Source organism: Lates calcarifer, linkage group LG23, assembly GCF_001640805.2.
Source record: "Lates calcarifer isolate ASB-BC8 linkage group LG23, TLL_Latcal_v3, whole genome shotgun sequence".
NCBI lineage: Eukaryota > Metazoa > Chordata > Actinopteri > Centropomidae > Lates > Lates calcarifer.
This window is the reverse complement of record NC_066855.1, coordinates 4,172,945-4,194,963: the sequence shown is the minus strand read 5'-3', so window position 1 is coordinate 4,194,963 and position 22,019 is coordinate 4,172,945. Positions and strand designations below refer to the sequence as shown.

The following is a 22,019-nucleotide window of genomic DNA, read 5'->3' as shown; positions in this document are numbered from 1 at the left end:
TGGTGAGCGCCTCCATAACTACTGAGCCAGTGTTCCCCCGTATTTCATTATTAAGCTTTGGCGTTGTGAACGCTTGCTGTACTTTGCAGAATCATTACTAAATTAAATTAATAAAATAGCCCAAGTGAACATTTTCAAAAACAAAACTAAACTCAAAAACCCAAACATGTTGAGTTTACTGACATAGAAAATTGTGAAAATTAGCATTTGAGAAGCTGGAACCAAGCCATTTTCTTTGTCATTTTTGCATTAAAAACCGACATAAATAATAGATTATATCTAGGATAAATAGTTAGATAGCGAATTCATTTTTGTTGATGGACTAACTGATTAATCAACTAATCATTTCAGCCCTAGAGTACTGGCTGGTTTCTCGGAGCTTGGGGAAATAAATAATTCACTTCAAGCATGGTAAATAAAGAGTCACTTATTTCCAGGTGGAAGAGCCAGCTTTAAGCAGTGAGGATCATCAGTCTTGTGCTCCTTCTCCAAAAGGAGGGATCCCAGACATTTAATCTGCCTGTGCCATTGCTGAAAATATCAATTTAGGCTTTCCTGGGAAGATTCTGGAACAAATGAGGGATTTTGTACCAAACACCTGACGTGTATGTCAGAAAATGTCTTATTTTTCTTTCATGTCTGCAGTCACCTTATAACTAACTATTCTTTCTACATTTCTAAATTGATTTTTGGAGATCATTAATGTTTAAAATAACTGCAATATTAATCTTTACTGCATAAAAACAATGAAGAGAGAAACTGATGGTGGTCTGGATTACTACATGCAGTTTACTATGGTTACACACACACACACACACACACACAGGGAGTTAGGCAGCAGAGAGAGCTGATGACACCTGTCTGTCCCTGTTGGGAAGGAGTGTAAAGGTTAAATGTGTGTGTCATGGCTGGTTCCACGGGGGTGTGTGGTCAGTGGGGGCTTGTAGACAGCAGGTGGCTGCTATAGCTGGCCCATTCAACAATCCCACAGTCTGACCAGGAGGGAACCTGCAGCTCAGTCCAATAATAAGACTTCTAAATTTTCAGTGAGATATACAGGGGATGTGGTGATTTGAAGGGGAAATTAAGGGAATTTCATCCTTGGTCTGCAACCAAAAACTAATATCCCCTGTTAATCATGTTCCAAACGTTTTCTTCCCTCCTCTTCCAATGCATTAAATACAATTAAACTAACGACTGTATTCCTCCAAAATTGCTCTCAAAATAATGCGACATGAGAGTTTCTCGCTCTCCGTCAGCAGCGCGTCTGTTAATTATTTTCTGTTATTTTAGCGTCCTGCGGGCTTGAGGATGGAAGGGGCGTGCGTTTAATAAACAGGGCGTGGATTTAGCGATCGGACGGAAAGGGGGGAGGGGGGTGGGGTGATGGGGGTGGTGTTGAAGGTTTCCTATAGAGCCATGGAGCCACGGGAGCGCACAAGAGGCACGGAGCACCGCGGGACGTAAATTCAACAGCCACCTCACAGCTTTTTGGACTTTGCTCGAGTTAAGAAGAAATTTACAAGTTGTCATAAAAGCTTAAAGGAGCACAAGAAGACCGGAGACAAACGAGAAAGCGATAAGCGGAGGAACATGTGGAGCTTTTTAACGCGCGGTGGCCAAGTTTTGCGCCACTTGCCGCTGTGGATCGGACGCAGTGATGATTTTTTAAAGCGCTCCCAGTTTGACTAAGTTTTTTTAAAGACTGCAGTATGAGGTGCTTTGTTGTGCCATGTTTCCTGCGTTGTGTCCTCATGCTCAGGATTGCGACTCATGGGATGTAGTAAATGGAGAGCTGCGTTCAACTTTGGACACCTGAAGGTGCAGTCCAAGCTGTCCGTCTTCTTTACCATGATCATCCTCTTCACGTACCTCTTCTACTGCCTCAACGGATTCTGTGACTCCCTGCCCAGACCCGTGTATGACCAACAAACTATCCAACAAAATAAAATCATCTTAAATGATGGAGCACCGGAGCAGCTCGGCGCGTACAACGCGTCCCCGGCCTCGCTCGTCCGGGAGCAGCTGTCGGGCTTGACGCACAGCGACGCTCCGTCTAACAATATCTCTATAGCCAACAATTTCGGCAGCAAAAAGTTCCCCCAAGCCATCATCATCGGGGTGAAGAAAGGTGGCACCCGGGCTCTGCTGGAGTTCCTGCGCATCCACCCGGACGTGAGAGCCGTGGGCGCTGAGCCGCACTTCTTTGATCGCTTCTACGATAAGGGACTGGAATGGTACAGGTAAGTGGGTTTTTAAAAATCTGACGATAAAAGAATTCAGGAGTTTCCCTGTTCTCCCCGAACAGGAAAAATGACGCGAATAGTAATGAACTGCAAGGGTCAAGGTTCAGGTCAGAAGTCATGAGCGCCTGATAAGAAGTTGTAGCCGCTCACCGTAACTTTCCACTGTCCGGAAATTTAAGTTGGAGGGTTAGACTTTCTCTTTCTCTTCTTTAAGATCTGTGTGAAAATTTACTGTTTTTACTGTGTTTATTAAGTTGATTAATTCGTTAAAGGCTAGAAATATACAGGGATTTAAGATTAACTCATTCCTGTGATATTTATTCCTCTATATATTGCATTAGACCTGGTGTTAATGTACAGTAGTAAAATCAGGTCATGGATTGCTGGTGGACTGGGACCCCTGTAACACCAGGGCCCAGAAATATCTGTGTTCTCCTCCAGTTTTCCAAACTGCCTGTAAATTTGCTCAGTCATGCGAAATGTGCCTGACAGAGTTTCTTTATCTGCAGCAGCTGCACATTAAGCTATTTGGTGCAACTTGTCTTACTGGTCTGATTGGGTGGATGATGTCTGATTAGGCAGGGGTAGGTAGCGCTGAGAGTAAAACACGAAAGCTCAACATCTGTGGGCAGTTTTTAGACAATTTTTGGAGCCACAACCCGTGTGTTTTTTATTACTTTTTCAACCACTATTCTGGACCAAATAAGTGCTTTATTGTGTATCTTCTAGTTCTCTTTTTGCAGCAAATACTGAAATATTAACACCTGAGCATGATGTTACAACTCTCCACTTCTTAGCCCACATAAAGTACATTTCTGTGCAGGCACACATACATATCATCTCCTGCTGGTGTGGTCCCTCTCCCTCTCCTCTCTTCATTAATATCTCTCAGCACCAATAAGACGCCGCGCTAATAGCTTCCAAGGGTGGCAGCGTATTCAGTCCCCTGCCAATAAATTGCTGTTTATTGAGCTGATGCGCCGCTTTCCTAAGTGTCCGTGCTGGTCCCCTGAGGGCCTTCGCCACTGCCAGCTCCCCAGATCACAGAGGGAGGATGGGTTGTGGTGGATGGTGGTGACAGTCCGGTGGACATGTGACTGCGAGAGGATCAGCCAAAACAAAAGGCCTGTTTTAGTTTTTTTTCTGGTGCAACCCAGACAAATTAGATTTACATATTTAAATCAGTAGATAAAATGGATGCAAGTGAAAGAATGTTTGATGTAGCAGCGGTCAGAGGTGGATATGGCTGCCTCATATCTGATGAGGGGAAAAAGAGACAGAGAGGGAGGGACAGAGGAGAGCAGCAATGAGAAAAAAAGATCTGCGGAATAAATGACAGTTTGATGAAGAGATGTGGAGAGGAGAGAGGAGAACGCAGAGGTGTGGCGGAAAAATGTGCGGCGAGAGAAGACAGAGAGACGCGGGGAGGGATCAATACCGCCGGGTAATGATTGGTTCACTGTGAGGCTCAGGTGGAGGAGCACTAAGTGACATCAGAGATCAAAGCGTGCGTGTGTGTGCACAAGTGCTGATTCGCTTTCATATCACTTAGTATGTCTGTCTTTCAGGAAGAGGAAGAGGCAGGGACTTTCCTGCTGCATGCAAGATACATCAAAATGTTTGATGTATGTGTGAGGAGTTATGACTCGTGGACAGCAGCTTGTTGAGGCAGTTTATAACAATTTTGAGTTTAACTGCTGAAAATGAGTTAAAACATTTTTAAAAAACTGAACCGCAGAGATGGTTTCAGCACACACAGGCAAGTTTTACTCAAGTAGTTGAAAAAGTCTGTTAAATAGCTGTTTGTAATCAGAATGAACTGCAGTCTTCCCACTCTGTTAGCGATGAGGGAAAGGGCTGAAAGTACGTTTATTTAATCATCAGTTAACATGCAGAATATTTACTCAATAATAGATTTATCATCTATAAAAAATTCCCCTTCATAATTTCTCAGAATCCAAAGTGGCGTCTTCAAATTTGTGGTTTTATTTGACCAACAGTCTAAAACGCAAAAATATTCCGTTTACTATCATGTAAAACAAAGAAACGCAGGAAATCCACACATTTGAGAAGATTAAAGCAACAGAATATTCAACATTTCTGCTTGAAAAATGACTGAAATAATTAAATGGTCATTAATATAGATAGTTTTGTGGGGTTTTTCTCTTCTGTTGGATGTTCAGTATTATCTACAGCTTGTTGGTGCAAAGCTAAATTTACTTCAAATAATTGATCTAATAAGTGTGAGGGTAAAACCCAGCAGGAACACACTCTGGGATCTGTAGACACTATGATCTAAACAGTCACAAAGCATAACTGAACACTAGAAAGGGTTAAAGGTGAGAGGACCAGCGACCTTTACACGTTTCTTTTACTGCTCTCTGTTGACAGGAAACTGACCTTACCATGTATTCTTTTAACACAGACATGATGCACTCAGCTTCTTTTTTTTCCCCTCTTCCTCCTCTTTTCTCTTTTGAAGGCATAATGAAACGTGTGTTTTTGCTCCGTCCTAATCCGCTGACAGCTCGTGTCAACACCGTGTGAATTGGACTGGTGTAATGACAGGACAGGCATTAACATGGACAGCTCAGGGACATGCACACAGGGTGAGAGGGATTAGGCTCCCAGTCACAGTTAAACAAGGCCTTATGAAGCATTAGTCAACACCCCCCTTCACTCTGTAGCACTGGTCCATGATGGGCGCCTCAGTCTTCCTACACCTCAACCTTTACTGCTATAGGGGAAGCTTACTGTAGCCTAGGGCTGTGTACTTTACTGGCTTACAGACAAGCAATAAGAGTTATTGGGACTTTTTTTATTTTTATATGAGACACATGTAAATGTTTGAGCCTCTCGTCCACTGATTCTCAACCATACACAGTCTATGTTCTCAACCATGGATACTCCAGGGGGTACTTGAGCTACATGAACAGTGCTGAACAGAAATTACAATTTGATTTAATATATGCATATATATATATATATCTCCACATACTGAATCAACCATAACACCTGAACACCACATGTACTAAACTTCCCAGTCACACCAGTCTGTCTGTGAAATCAGTCTTGTTCAGATGTAATTTTATTCTGCGTGTAGCTTGTTAGCATGCTAGCAGAGGAGTCAGCTGGGTAAAAGTGATGTAAAACTGGTTAAAACTGTTATCTAAAAGTAATAGGCAAGTGTCAAAACAGATAGCTAAAAGTAAGGTTAGCCTATCAGATAAATGGTTGAAATATCAAAAAGTAATGCATCAATACTTAAAACTCCAACTTCTGCCATCAAGTCGTAATAGTACGATTACAAATCAATTTCATGAGGAAAATATTATGGGCTAAAAATAACCAGATTGGTATAATTAATAGTGTTAAACAATCAATCAAGGGCTACTTGAGGTTATCTGACAGGGCTGTGGGGGTAATTCAGAAAAAAACCTGCTCTCTTTGTTTCCTTTTTCTTCGTTCACTTTACATATCGCACGTATCTCAGTTACTGTGACAGTGTGTTAAGTACTGATTGACAAATCTCAGCACTCAGTTTAGTGGTTTGTGAATAATCAGACACATCTGACTTCCTTCCCTCTTTTCTTTCTCTCTTCCTTTTCTGCTCCCCTGCCTCTTCCATACTTCCAGATATCATATGTTGTTACAAAAAATATTATTCATTTAGTGTAATTACATGTTAAGTACCGCGTGATTCACATATATCAATTTGAAACAGAACCGTAGCATGTGAAGCCAACAAAATCATCTGAAACGGGGCTGGAAAGTATCACTTAAACATTTATTCTCTGACAGAGCTCTTCATTTCAAAGTGCTGTCTGTGTCTTTGAGCTCAGAGAGAAGGAGTCTTGGCCCCCGTCTTCAGCTGGTAACCAAGTAAAACACATGGACATCCTTAAAGGAAGCATTTGGCAAATTGTTTGAGAAAAAATGCTTATATGTGGAAAAGTCTTGGCTTTGCCATCTACTGGAAACGATTCTGTGGTTTCGTGGTGGGGAATGAGGGTTTAGACAGCCATGGTGTGCAAGTGAGTGAGTGTGAGCGTGTGTGTGAGAGAGAGAGATGGGATTCATTCACACTGCCTCAGCTCTACCTGAAGTCCACACAATCCCCCTCCCCTCCCTCATCTTCTCAGCATCTCTCAGCCTTTACACTATAAATATCCCGCAGATATAAATGTCATTTCCCGATATCGATCACCTAAAATAGGTTCTTTCTATTGATCCCTCTCTGTGTGCCTTTATCACGCTGTTGCAGCAGAAATGAATTAACTTCTGAATATTCAATCTTGTTGACAAGGAGCTGTTACTCCCTTCCTCCGCTGACATTTATACCCCACAGCCTGAGTGTTGCTGGAGTGGATTTATTGGCTTGTTCAGGTCACTCAAACTGTGTAATGTAAAGCCACTGGATGAGTTCTTGCCCTTGTTAGAGCCCTTTTCTCTTTCTCTTCCCTTAGAGTCAATATTTTTTCTCTCCGTCTATGTCTTTCCTTATCGACTCATTTCTTTTTTTCCCCTCATAGTCTCTTCTCTCCGAGGAAGCGTGTTGTATAATTCAGCTCAGTTCTGGATGCGCTACCTAGTCAGGAATGTCCAGGTTTTATTTCCTGTCAGACTTTTCTACCAATCACGGGGGATTCTCCGGATGAATTCCTCTCCGCTCAACTTTTTGGAAGCTGCGTGTTGCAGAGAGACTGACGGTGGGTTTCTGGGGCAAAGAGAAGCTTTTCAGGGAAGAATTTGGAAAAATAAGAAATGTATAGATCTTGCTGGAAGAAAGAGGGCTTTGTGCTGATGACAGGGTTCAATGCTTTACGAGTATTTGAAGCTGCATCAGTGTAGGAAGGAAAAACTACTCGGTTATAGCCACGAACACGAGCTACACTATCTGGCATGTCTGTCGGAACTAATGAACATAACATGCACTGCTGTTTACATGTAAAGGCATTTTTAACACAACATGTAAATTAACCTCTGAGAATTTTAGGGAATAATCAAACATGACTTGATAAATTGGTGTGGGATAGGTATGGATTTTTACTCTGATTCAGCTCAGTCATTAATATTTTGACAGCTCGTCATTGGTCGACCTTTCCCCTCCCTGCATGCTGCGTCTCACCCAGTCAGAAATAATGGAATCAGAGCACTAGTGAGAGACGCAGGACGAGAGGATTCACCGAGGGAAACTATGAACCTCGCTGCACTTCAATCACAATTACAGAGCACAGAGAGAAAGTTTGTGTCATCACTGTGACTGATTTTTAATTTTGCTTTCCTGGGTTTTAATTCCAAGTTGTCACAGGGAATGTGGATTTTAAGTAACAAGACTCACGACATGCTGTTACTTTTCTTTCCAGCCACAAACTGATGTCTGATCGAAATCTGACTTCCTTGTTAAACAGACAGGGCAGATAGTGAGGCTGCGAGAGATCTGTGGGATCAAGATGACTGACGAGCCGCCATGTTTAATGCACCGCAGCATAACCATCCTCCTTCTACCCCCCTCCACCTTCTCTTCTCTACATCATTTGCTTTGAATTTTCCTCAACCCCTTGCTTTGTAGTCCTCTCTTTTTGCTTTGTGTAATCTGCCTTTTGTTCTCGATTAATTCGCGTACAATAAACGAGTTAAGATGGGGGGAAAAAAAACTGAAAATAAGAACAAGATCTGCATGTGCCTCTCTCATGAGAAAAAGGATTTTGTTCCCCATTAAAACAGCATTAGGAAAGGATCTATACGTGGTCAGAATAGGACCAGAGTAAACAAAAACTGTTTCATAGCACATATGGGCATGTGAGTATTGTGTTAAGGTGGACTGGAAAATACCAGCCTGTCCTTTAAAGTGGTGGCTCCACCTCAATAAGCCCCAGCACTAAACTGCTGCTCACGTTAATGCATCACTATTAATCTTAGTATAATTCCACATATGTTCAGGTGCCAGTTTATTAGGTACAGCTGGACATGCTAACACAGTCCAATATAACAGTCCTGCAGTGATTAATAAAAAGGTTGTGATGTTCCGTTTTAGAGGTGATAATTAAATTGTATGGTCATTTCAGGAGGATGTAGTGGATGTAGTGTTATACTGGCAGGTAGTTCTATTATTTTGTCCAGAGAGATTGCAGACATTTCTATCACAGTTTAGGTCTCCGTCTCAGAATCATTACACTCCTTGTAAGTAGTATGTAATATTAGCATCTGATGTGAGTGTAATCTTAATTTAAGATTTAAAAATGTAATGAAATTTTTTCTTTCATGTCATCATCAAAAATGTGTATGCAGGAAATTAAAGGCAAATTAAAAGCCTGCCTATTAAGGCTGGAACTAATTATTTTCCAGATTAACTATATGGCCTGTAAAATATCTGAAAATAGGAAAAAAAAAAAACAGTAACAGTTTCCAAAAGCCTAAGATGATGTCTTTGATTTGCTTTTTTCCGACCAACAGTCAAAGAAAACCACCAAAAAGCATAAAATCCTGTTTGGCATGATTAATGAATTACCAGAATGGCTATTAACAAAATTTACCACCGCCTTCTTTGAAATCAGCTCATCGATTCATCAATTACATGTTTCATCTCTAAAGTACAATATATTGAACATTATCCTCTCCAGGAGCTCAGGGGTTTGAATTACTGTTTAATTCTGCTGTGTTCAGGCTCTGTATTTTTCCACTGTCGTACATCAAAAAACAGGATTTCAAAACAGTATCTGTTCTTCCTCCAGTTTATGTCAATACCATTCATAGTTGCAGCTGCAAAATTACTCAAATCACCACCCAGTTTACCATCACTGGCCTGTCTGGAGAGGCAGGTAATTATTGATATTGTGTGTGTGTGTGTGTGTGTGTGTGTGTGTGGCCATAGACCTCTCACTAGTGTCCATCTCTGGTTAATGTCTGACTGCTCTGACTAGGTCCGGGGGTTGGGGGTTGGTGGGGGTATCGTGAGAACCTGCAGCCGTCCTGAGAATCCCTCAGAGAAACATACCTTTCTTTGTCAGCTTATAAAACCCTCCTAGAAAACCCCCATCAGTTTGACTTAACCAACTTAGAGAAATTGGTTAATTGTCGGTGATGTCTGTGCTGGTTTCAAGAGGAAATGAGATTAATTATGCCTGAAACTCTGGCGCACAGAGCTAGGGCTGAATTTGATGACAAGCAAAACATCAAACAAGATGGGGCGATGGGAGGAAATCTGGAAACCAACACCAGCTCCCACTTCATGTCCATCCAAACTCTTCTGTGTGTCCTGCGCTGTGTTGATGTGTGTGTAAACGTAGCCAAGACTTGACGAGGCTTCTCTGACGAGCCTGATAGACGACACTAATAGCGGACCGCCGAAAGGACTGTTTCCAGTTGTAAAAGTCGTGCCTCTGCCAGCGCTGATTTCCGTTTTTCAGCTTAAAACACTGCTAACAATGAGCTGAGAAACCACAAGGAGTGGAAGGCTCAAGCTGCTCGGAAGTGGTTTTTCAGGATCGGACAGTATCGGGTGTTCTTATTGGTCGGGACCTGGGGAGTTGCCAGACGAGCAAAAGTCCATATTGAGTTGATTACAGTGTTTCTGAGGTGTGTGTGTGTGCCACATATGTGTGTTCTTGTTTAGAAAAGCTGTTTAATTAGTGAAAACGTGGATGTTTTCTTTGTCGCCTGCGCAGAGGGTAAACATTACAGTATGTACACATTGTCTTATGTGTAATCTTTAACTGGACTGGCTGAAGTACAGGGTAAATCTGTTTTAACTGCAGGTTAAAAGATAAGAAACAGCTGTTTAGTTTAGTCTGGGGTTCATGAAAAGTGTGTTTTACACCACAACATGCAACGATATTACAATATACAATAACAATTAGAACTTCAACATGTATTTTAAAAAAGATTAAATAATATACTTGCTATACATTTAAGAATATATCCACTACTCCTTTATGTGTAACTAAACGTTATATTTTCTATCAAATTAATTCATAAGATCCAGGCTATTATCATGTGGTAATATGATATGAATATTTCATAACAATGTCGAGTTATTATCAGTAGAATCAAAGAAAAAAAATTAAACTACTTTTATTGTTTATATTTATAATTGGCATGTAATGCAAAGTACATATGAAATCTGTCCATATACTCACATGCATTTCAATATATTCAAAATCTTTTTTTTTTTTTAAATACATCATAATAAATAAATAAAATGAATATGAGCCCAAGGGTTGCAGCTAACAATAACTTTCATATTATTATATCAAATAATGGATGAATTGTTTGGTCCATAAAATGTCAGAAAATACTGTGGCAAAGAAATGTCCATCACAGGTTCCAAGAACCCAAGCATGACATATTCAGATATACTGTTCATGTTCAACCAAAACAACAAAAAACAAATTTAAAATGATGGAAAATTAAGAAAACCAGCTAATAATTACATCTGCGAAAATGGAGTCAGTGAATTTTGGGTGTTTTTACTTCAAAATAACTTAAATGATTAATTGATTAACAAAATATTTGCCAATTGATTTTCTGTCAATCTACTAACTGAGGAATCAACAAGTCATTTCACTTCTAATGTGCTAATACCTTAATAAATTGAGAGGTATTTATTCCTAAAGACTTCTTCCAGACCAGTGTTGCATTTAATTACCAGTCAACTGAACTGAACTGAGTCCACGTACATTCCCAGCTCATCACACCATCTCACTAACAGCCCAATTATGTAACTGTGGCGAGGACATCATGACATCACTGAGGTCGAGATGCAAAATGCAGGAACCATCCTGCTGTAATCTGTCCGTCTCTCCACCCCATCTATGCGTCCGTCCCTCTCCTCCAGTCTGTGGCCCCTGGAAGCTCCTAGATAAAGCCACACAAGTAGGCCACTGTGGGCCCAGCAGGAACAAGACTGGAGATTTTCCCATTTGATAAGTCAGGAGGGGGTGGGAGCAATCAGTGGCACACACACTCACACATTTACTTACACTCGCTCATATGGACACATACAGTACTCTCAAACATTCAGACACACCCATCAGACTTTGCTTTACTTCCATGTTCTGTTATTAGAGATTTGTTACGCCATCGGAAAGACATAATCACTTGATCCCCTCTTCATGTTCTTAATTTTCTCTTCTTTTTTCATGCTGTAGTCATTTTTGAGATCCTACTTTGCTTTTATTCCTTTGGATTTTAGTAAAATCTTTGGGGATGGTGCTCATTATCATCGCTTTGCTTTTTTTTTTTCCCTCAACAAGAAAGTAAATAAGGGTGTTTCCCAAAATGCAAAGCTACTGCTTTAAGACAAATCATTAGTGTTGCATCAGTCAAACAGTCAAACTTTAGACAAACAGTTGCAGGCTGACACTACCTGTTCAAACTGTGAAAATTCACACGTACACTCTCTAACCGAAACACACACACTGAGATCTTCCTTCCTCTGTCATTAGGGCTGCACTGGTTTCTCAGAGGAAACTCTGACTGACCACTTCTCACTCACTCACTGCTCTCAAGCCCTGTGATGTCTCTATTAACTGTTACGCCTCTATTTTTCCCCTCAGCTAGACACATTCTTCTGCTCTTTCCTACCGACCTACCCCAGTGATGCAAACCTCCTCGGTAAAAATACTCCTCACCACCCGGGTGCGTCTGCCAGACGGTAACCTTCGGAGTGTGTAATAGCCCCGCCACACACACGCTGAAGTGAGATACAGTGAGATGAAGTGCGGGCAGTATGGGCTTATGTAATGCAGATATTGTGTAAAGCACTTGTGTAATAACTTATACCAATATTCAGTGTGTATTTATTTCATTCCTATGAGCAGAGATGGTTTCCACCTGAATTTCCCTTTTCTTCACTGGGAAAACCTGTGAAACCTCATTTAAACTCTGCAATGAAAACCAGATGCAATTACTTATAATTAATTACTTTAGCCTTTTCATGTCGTCTTGGCAGCCTGACAACCTGAAGTCTGAATGCCTAAAAATATAAGAAAATATCCAAGAGAGAGGCTTTCTGTGTTTTTACGTAGAAATGGATACATTTAACAAAAGGCTAAATATTGGCCAGAAACATCATCCAACTAATGTGATGGCCCACCTCCAACAGACACAAAGAGAAGCACTACTTTACCTTCCCTTTTATTGAGTTGCTTACAGTTCCTGCTGACTTGTAATCAGCCCACAGAAGCTCCTCAGCCCTGTATTTGCCATCGGTAATAACAAACCTCTCCCTCCACGCAGCAGCTTTTACAGATCTTTGAACACACACAGGCAGACCGTATCTGTCTTCATATGTCCGTCTGTAGTGGTCGAGGATGTCAATGTGTTTTAAAATTCCTTCACACATGTCAAATGTATTCATAACAGTCTCACTTTGAAGGATACAGTAGAGGCCAAGTGGCTTTGAAGTTGTGCGAGAGAGATGGGGAGGCAGAGAAGTGGAGAAAAGAGAGGAGGTGAGGGAACTGGAGGGACAGAGGAAGGAAAAGAGCGAGGGGGAGCAATGCGAGCGTGTACGAAAAAGAGAGCTGCACATGATGACATGTTGCATTACATGATCCCCCGTGATCCTCCCGGTGGTCTCGCCCTCTGAATCACAACCATCTGCCTCTGACCTTCGGGGTGGAAAGAGACCATTTCCGTGCAGCGCAGGCTGGTGGGGATTAAGAGGGTCCGGGGGTCTGGCCCAGCAGAGTTGGTATGGATCACAGCTTTCAGAGCTCCGAACCCTGGGACCAGAGGGAAACTTCCTAACCCAGAAACACTTCCCTCATCTCCGCCATACACACACACACACACGCACACAGGCAAACACACACAAACTGAGGACTTCATTGCTCCCAGATGTGGATCCATCCTGTGGAAGGCATGTTCAGATGGTTGCTGGGTGAATGTGTATGCGTGTGTGTGCTGTTTGCCACGGCAGAAAGCAGAGAGAGAGTAAGATGGGCGGTGTACAAACAGAAATGAAAATGGCTGGATGTGGACTGGAAAAGCGATAATAGCCACTGTGTTTACAATACCTGCAGGTGCCCTTTTTATTTAGAAATCTACACACACTCACATTTGAGAGGCACTTTAGTGGGTAAACACCATCATTCAAGGCAACAATCGACCTCACAAAGTCACAGACGAGTAACTACTATAACAGCGAGGTAGACAGAAAAGGGTTTTCATGCTGCGAAGCAACTGAGTAAGTTGTAAAGCCTTTGTTTCATGCCCTTTTAGATCATTTTACTGCAGAAATAATTGACATAGACCATACACACACACACTGCCTTTAGAGAGACCCCAAGGAAAGTGAGGGGAAAATGTAGTATCTACAATCCTAATGTGTTCTTTGGCCTTTTTCTTCTTTTAAATTAGTTTGTTCAAGACAATAAGTTATTTTTGATTATTTATATCTAATAGGTCATAGTGGTCGAGTGTGTCTCCGTTTTGCTGTGTGTCTGTCAGTCAGACTACCATTTGTAATATTTCTATGGAAACTGATATAACAATTTAATACCTGGGGTTAACTGAAAGGGGTACTTCAGTGATTTAGTATTGCAGTTTCACATGGCTTACAAGAGACAGATTTTAAAAACTAAGATCAAAACCTATGCAGCTGAGGACAAGATATTCTGACTGTTCTCTAGTATGGGTCAAAGTCTAAAAACTTAAACCTAACCACTTAAACCTACATTTTCCATGACTGAACACAACTGCACTTTTTGTATGAATTCATCAGCATGGTTAACACCCACAGCCTCTTGCACTATGTCCCCAGTTTGTAACACAAGCTTTCTGTTGAAAGATTGTAGTGTCAAAGCCTAAACTCATATTATACTGACATCACCACAGTCATTATTTCAAACTTTATAGAAAGCTCAGCCAGAGCAACACAACGCTATAGTACTCTCCATGATGGGTAAACTGAACCTTGTGTGTAAAATGACCCTGGATTCAGTTAAGGTGAGCTAGACTAGCTCACTAGCAGGACCACGTAAATATTAGTTGTTTTTTTCTCGAGCATGATTGGATTTAGATTTTGATAGCAAACTGAGTTACCAAGATCTCAGTTAATCAAAGTTGATATTTTTCAACTACAGATAATAGCTGGAGGCAAAGACACTAAATAGACCTTTAGCTGAGGCTAACTGTGCTATTCGACCACTAGTTAGCTTAAACTCGATACAACTGTCTCTCTCTGTGGTAGAAAGTAAAGTGGGTCGGTGAGCCCAGAGTTTACCAAGCCAGAGTGCAGAGTGCGGTTTGGCTTAGTTTTTAGCTCCATTTTGTAGATACTGCAAATTCTATGTAGTGCCTTCATGGAAATTGCACATTTTTGCATGCCATATTCATTTTTTATGTAGTTAAAATGTCATAACATAATGTATTAAGTCAATTTTGACCAAACGTGTAGTTAATTCAACTTGGCTTGTAGGGCAGACATGGAAAATGCTATTCAAATAATGTTTGTCGACTACATCCATATAAAGTAGCCCTGCTCCTCTCCTGTTGGGTTTTTGTCGAGAGCCCGACATAGGTCACTATACACAGGTCAGTCAGGAGTCCTCAAATTCTAGTCATAAACAGTAGCCTATTAGCCTGCAGTGCTTTAAACAGACCCTAATAAAGCTCAGCCCACCCACACAGACCACAGCTAAAAGTGTGTGAGAGCGCCTGGACACATTTGTATGCACAGATAAACGCACATCTGCGTACTTTCAAAACCCAACCGCATTCCTGCTCCAGATGCTAACGGTAAAGGTGTGATGAAAACAAACATCAGGTCGCTAGGTTTCCCTAACCTCTCTTTGGACAACATACAGAGGCTGGCGGGCGACAGCGTCACACACACTCCAGCTGGTATCAGATAAAAACATCAAACACTAGGTTTTCATCTTTAGGAGAGAAAAAGAGATTAGACTCTTCTGAACAGCAGCTTTAGGTTAATGAGAGGATTTTGTGCCTTCTCGGGTTGCTGCTGTTTTTTTCTTCTCTCTGTCTGTACTCTTAACTCTGCATTCCCTTCTCCCTTTATTGTCACTGCCCCTTCTTCTCTTTGCTCTTCTTCCTCTCCTATTCCCACTCTAATTTCTCCCCCCTGTACTCCACCGCTGTGTGGCCTCCTCCTGGGCTTTCTTTTTGTAGCCAGGCTGTTCTGTGATTACAGGCTAGTGGTCCAAAATGTAAACATGATGTCAATGGCAGCACCACTCAGCCTTGCATGGAGCACCATGACTTCCATTAGACTGACTGGATGAAATTAAACATCCATTTAGTAGTATAGACACACACACACACACGCAAACACACTGGCACCTCAGTTGTTTTTGCTTTCAGATCTGGTTGTGGGCAGTGGATGTCACAGCCCGCAACCACAGAAAAACTCTAAAAATACCTTGCATGTTATTCTGCATCTTGTGTATTTGGATCCATATTTTTGTTTGGTAGTGTGTACGCCTTTGGTTAAAAGAAAAGAAAGTAGAACATAGCGATGGAGACAACTCCCATTTTTGAGAGTAGAAAATTGTTTTAAAACATCAACAGTAACTATCAGGTTTTAGCTGCTGCCCCTTTAGAGCAGAGAGATTATTTCTAGAGCCACTAACATTAAAGAGTCATACTGGGAGAAGTTTATCATAATAGAAGCAGACTCCCCTGGCAGTAACATGATGGGACCCGAATGCTTTGCAGCCAAAAATATGGTGATTAAAGGATGCAACTCTCTGCTTTTCTCTACTGGAAATATTCACTTAATTGCTCAGGCATGTTCTCTCGGGGGTTTTTGACAGTCATTCTGGGAAATGTAGGAAACAAAGGTAAAAGAGGCAGGTTGAGGAGAAGTATATGCACCAAAACAACACGCAATTACCACAAAATAACCTCAAAGATTGATGACACATGAGCGTAACGGTATCCAGGGGTGGAATTTTCTCTCAAAGCCAGAGTTGTTAAACTTTCCCTGGATCCAAATGGGAAATTTAGCTTCTTTTTTCTGGTATCCAGATTCATAAAAGCTATATTGCCCTTCACATCATGTGGTGACCAGAAATAAACCCACAGGCTCAGAAACTTGGTCCCAGAGCCATAGGTTGTAGCTTACACTTTGGCCTAAAATGCCCGTTGTAATACATCCCAATGTAGAGACGAGTCATAGAAACAGCATTATTTTTCTAAACTTTTCTCCCTTTGGTATTAGCAGTATTTTTCTCAATTTTGTTTTGCCCCAGCCCTGTGATACAACTTGGAGGTTTCTTATGAATTCCATAAGTTGTGTATTTGGTGTTACCCTCGAAGCTTCATGCCAGGGGACATGCCGGGCTTGGAGCTGAGTGTGTGTGTTGGATCAGAGAAAAAGAGGAATGGAGTCGGCTCCATCACCACACACCAGAGCACAGAGCCCCATAAGCCCTTCACTTACAGACCAACCACGAAGACTGCGACCCAACCATCACCACATGCCTGCTGAGGAGGGAGGGGGAAGCATGGAAATTAGCTGAGGGATCTTTCACAGTTGCAACACTGGCATTCCTCACTGCTTCGATTTCTATAACGCAAACTGAAATTTGAATCTTCCTTTTAAACTCAGCGAAACCGGCTCTATTTTTCTGTTGTGCTTTTTTTATGAGAGGAAAATTGGCTGGATATTTTTCACAGCGGAGGTTATTAGATTCCATTTTAGCGTTACAGTAGCATTTGAATGAAATAAACGATACGAGACAAATAGGTTTTCCTTTCTCTCCCATTTCCCTTGTTTTATATACAATCTGCTCTGGCACGTTATATGGACTCTCAGTCAAATACAGGCTTTAGTTAGGGTTTGTTGAACTTTCTAAGGTACTACTATGTCGTCTCAGCCTCTGAGTCATCTAAGTGGGGGTGAAGATCAAGAGGAAGAGGGCAGACCAGTCCTTTAAAAGCCAAAGTGTGCCTAGAATACCTCAACCACTGATGATAATAACAATCAGAAGGCCAAAGGCAATAACCAGGACTGAACGAGAACACATGGCTTACCATGTTATGGGACACTTTTGGACTCTTGCCTGCTGTTTCCGTAGGATTACTAATAAGACTACTGCGGCCAAATAGTCGACAAATCAAAGGATAATTCCAGTGTATTACAATAATGGCCAGTTTTGGCCATTATTTCTATCAATTGTGATAACACTGCACTCATTAATGTAACTACTGAGATCTGGGAACATGGCAACATTGCTACAACAAAGCCCAAGAGGGCAAAAAGTGAGTGGTCAGATGATCAGACAGGTTGTAAATGAGCCAAAAGGTCTAAACCACTTTGTTTAGAGGTAAAACTGATTTGTCTTTCAAATAAGTTTGGCTAACCGATTGTTTAAAAGGAACATAGGTGTAACTAATACAATTAACGATGGCTGAACTGTGCATAGCTACTTCAGTTTCATTGCACATGTTGGCGCTCGTGGCTTACTGGTGACACGCAACACCTGTGCTCTTCCTGCCATAACAAGTCAAAATGTATGTTGTGAAAAAGGCCTATAAATGTTGTGAATGCAATATTTATATTACCAATAAAAATAAACCACAAAACAATAAAAACAGTATGTGTAGGTATGCAGTGACACAAAAGTAGTCTTATATTCGTGTAGTGTGTTTTTAGTTGGCTTGCCAGCCTTAGTAGCTGTTCCTACATTCAGGAATTACCCGGGTTTGTTCGTACTTCGAGGTCCTGTGAACAGCTTCATCGAGAGGGCGGAGTCCTAGGAAGCTACACCCTCTTAGTGGGCTAACATTTAGCTAGTTGTTGATGCTTAGACATAAAAACAAACAAAAGTAAATAAATACAACTCACCAAAACGCAGACTCAGACGGAGCAAGTTCAGGTGTCCTCAGCAGCGGACAGGGTCGACTCTTCACCAGCAGTGAAAAGCTTGTTAGCCTTAGCAACACGGTTAGCTAGGACGGACGACGCTCCCACTGCAGCCATATTTGTTCCTGTGGTGGTCTTTAAGACTTGTTTCTGTCCTTCTTGTTCACGTTTTCGTTCAAAGAACTTGGGTTCAGGCTTGTCTTTTAATGCAGGGTGCTTTGTATCCATGTGTCGAAGCAGTTTTGAAGGCTTAATTGCCTCATTTAATAGCCCACATATTATGCATAGCATTTGAATCACCTGTCGCGATAAAGCTGTATTTTACGAAAGACTCTTGGTATTTCCCACTAAATGCAGCTTTGTTTTTCCTGACAGTCTCGGTCTTTTCTGCTTTCTCATCACTGGGCCCTTTTCTCTTTTCAAAGAAGCTCTCCACAGACATATGTTGTTTTCTTATTTTAGCTAGTTCAGCTTACTTTTTCGGGCGTCACAGCCATGACAGGTTTGTGTCAAGCGGTATCAGGATGCACAGGCGGATGTGATGCGCAGAGGTTCCGGTTATTTTTCAAAGTAAAACACCCCATAAACTCCGATAGTTAATAAAGTGAAATAAAGTAAATTATTTATTCTTTCTGTGCGGTCCGGTACAAAATGATCCATGTAGTTGTTTTAAGACACTTTAGGTGGCACAAGGCTGTATCAACAAAATTAACATTTTTAAAAAATATAATAATGAGAAACAGATTACATTTTTTCAAGTAACTTTCCCAAGACTTTATATTAAGTGACAAGGATTAATTTGTAGTACGCACAAATGGAGAAAACAAAGAATTAAAGTGAAAAATTTAGCAACTTTTACAACCCTGCTGTAAGACTACCAGCCGACATAACAGTACTGTGGCTGACATTTCAGTCCTGTGGGACGCTCCCCCACCATCGAGGAATACAGCGACAAGCAAGAGGAGAGTGAAAGTCCAGGCAGTTATGAGCCTGTTTAGGAGGAGGCAGCGGATGAGAGGAAATTACTTTTCTGAGGTTAATATAGCCTTGCGGTTTTCCTACAGTAGCCACTCACAGACTCCCTCCCAGTCTGCGCTGACATGGTCACTCCATCAATGCCAGCAGCTAATGTCATGTTTATCTCCCTCTAATCACAGATTTAGCCCACTAATTACAAAGCAAAATCAAAAAGCCTTCAAGGCAAAAGAGGCATCATCAAAGGAATGTACTGAGTTATGAGAATATCAAGGGAATGTATTAATTTCTTTCTAATATATAGATGTTATTTTTGTAATATAGAGCACATGTTGGCCTTTTCTCAAGTATAATCTTTTGGAATGTTTAGAGTACAGTTTAATTAATAGCAGTCTCTCTCTCTGTCCTTCTTTTCTCTCTCATCCAGGAACCTGATGCCTCGTACACTGGAGGGTCAGATCACCATGGAGAAGACCCCGAGTTACTTCATCACCAAAGAAGCCCCTCGTCGCGTCTTCTCCATGAGCCGCCACACCAAGCTCATCGTGGTGGTGCGTGACCCCGTGACCCGGGCTGTTTCTGATTACACCCAGACTCTGTCCAAATCTCCCGGGCTCCCGTCATTCCAGAACCTGGCCTTCCGCAATGCCACCACAGGACTCATCGACACGTCCTGGAGCGCCGTACGCATCGGCATCTACGCCAAGCACCTGGAGAACTGGCTGCGCTTTTTCCCGCTCTCACGCTTCCTCTTTGTGAGTGGTGAACGCCTTGTGACAGACCCGGCAGGCGAGATGGGCCGGGTCCAAGACTTTCTAGGACTCAAACGTGTGGTGACAGACAAGCACTTCTATTTCAACCAGACCAAAGGTTTCCCCTGCCTAAAGAAGCCAGAGGGGAGCAGCAGGCCACGATGCCTGGGGAAGTCTAAGGGCAGGCCCCATCCCCAGATCCCCTCTGAGGTCCTGCTTAGGCTCAGAGACTTCTATAGACCCTTCAATCTCAAGTTCTACCAAATGACCGGCCACAACTTTGGCTGGGACTGAACAGCTGCTCACCAAAGCTCCTAAAAACTTTTAGTGGCATTCTTGTTCATCCAACTTCCAAGACCAGACAGGGATATCTTGAAGACATTGTGTGTTACCAAAGCGTTTACTGTGCAAAATATGTATTTCCTTCCTTTCTTAAGCTCTGAATGCAGGATCTGCCAACAAATACCCTCCCTTTCCCACAGGTTTACAAAAGCCCGGCTAACAAAATTTGTGAGAGCTTCAATCAAAAGAAAAGCTAGTGAGAGGCACTGGTTGTGGCTCATGCTGCAGCAGTGTGACAGGCTCAAGCCAGATTGAGGCATACTGCTTATTTTGCTTAAAACTGGAACTTCTAGCACTTGGCACCCCGTGTGCCAGAAGTATGCTAAGCTGTCATTGCTGTCCAAAACACTTAACAGCACAACGTCTGCATTGAAAATAACACCAGAGAGAAACCAGTGCTGCAAAGCGATGTGCCTAAAGTTAAACCAAATGGCAAAAGAGTAACAGGCCTTGACAGCCGGGCACAGCTACGATAAACCAAATGACATGTTGGAGCTTTGAGAGGGACACAGGAGCTCTGCAGACAGTGAGGAAAGAAGCAGCAGGGTTTGATTTCTGCACAATGGTACAATTGAAATAAATGTAAATGTGTGCTGTTGAGACATAAATTAATCATTCAGAAACACTTAAATCATGTCAGCGTTTTTCAGTTCACCTTTACACAGTGTATGCAGTTTTAGGTTGTTGTTTTTGCTTCAGTTTTTTCAGTGCAAGCTCCTTTTTCTGGACTGTCTTTTAATTTTCTATAAATTAACACAAGGGGAAACCTGATGCTGGTGCAAAAAGGTACCAGACACATAAAACAGTCCACTAAGTGCTGTAAATTAGCTGTTATTTATGTCTCCATGCTTGTATAAAATGTTCTTTACAGACCACACCTGTACCTGTGATTGTTCTCTACTTCGTTTAACTCACACTCACCTCCACAAATTATACTTACATACAACTGTATATTTCTAAAAGCCTAATTTATAAGATGACAAACTATTGTTGAGTTGTTGTACCTTGAGACTTTTGTATTTGAAATTCTGCTGGAAATTCTGAGTAAAACTTTTATTCTAAAACATGTGTTTGGGTCTAATTTTTTTGCCCTGCATTTCTGAGAAACTTTCAGTTCGTCCTCTTTGTGTTTATTCCAAACAAACCAATATTGCTGCTGCTGCAGGGAATACTAAATACATCTGTTGGGCAGATGATTTTTCCCTGGAAGAGACCTGCCAGGCACAGGGTAATTAGAAAACAAAATGTAAATAATCACTTTTCATTTATTTCAGTAGATGATTTAGTAACTTATTTATGATGTGAAAATGTTATGTGGATTGTTAGTTTAACCTTTGCCATTAAAAAAAAGTGTTAAGCTCACAAACCACATGCGTAAATAAGAGTTATATGAGAAGATTAATACCACTCTGTGTGTAATATGAAGCCAAGGGTTGGTTAGCTTAGCTTAGCATAAAGACCACAAACAGGGGAACTGTTAGGTTACAAAATGCACCTAACATCATCTAAATATCACTGTGAGCTTTTTAAAAATATATATCTCTATGTTTATGACATCAACTCAAGATTTCCACTGAGTTATAACCAGTTAATTAAAATAGTATGGCAGTACAAGACCCTTAAAACAACAACAAGGCTTTCCACAGTTTACAAACCTGTTTTCAATGTTCATAAGGGAACCATGTTGAAAAAATTAACAGCAAAACTTGCCCTCATGTTCAAAGGAATGGTTTGACATTTTGGGAAATACACTTATTCACTTTCTTGCTGAGGATTAGACAAGAGGATTGAAAAAACTCTCATGCCTGTGCGCTAATTATGAAGCTACAGCTAGTAGCTGGTTAGGTCTGCTTAGACTGGAAACAGGTTTAG

The 22,019-nt window shown here is 41.4% G+C and overlaps 1 protein-coding gene across 1 annotated transcript; it reads left to right on the top strand.

The window, feature by feature from the left end:
• The first annotated feature begins 1,400 nt into the window (after positions 1–1,400).
• Positions 1,401–21,211, top strand: si:dkey-121b10.7 (heparan sulfate glucosamine 3-O-sulfotransferase 3B1). The gene is made up of 2 exons (XM_018687805.2): positions 1,401–2,243; positions 19,481–21,211. The coding sequence occupies exons 1-2, from the start codon at positions 1,774–1,776 to the stop codon at positions 20,097–20,099; spliced, it is 1,089 nt and encodes a 362-aa protein (XP_018543321.1). The 5' UTR covers positions 1,401–1,773; the 3' UTR covers positions 20,100–21,211.
• The last annotated feature ends 808 nt before the right edge of the window (positions 21,212–22,019 follow it).

What these genes read in the sequence shown, in the direction of transcription:
- si:dkey-121b10.7 (XM_018687805.2), top strand. Translation starts at nt 1,774, where the DNA reads ATGGGATGTAGTAAATGGAGAGCTGCGTTCAACTTTGGACACCTGAAG. An exon ending in AAGGGACTGGAATGGTACAG is followed by an intron (nt 2,244 to 19,480) that starts GTAAGTGGGTTT and finishes TCTCTCATCCAG; the next exon opens with GAACCTGATGCCTCGTACAC.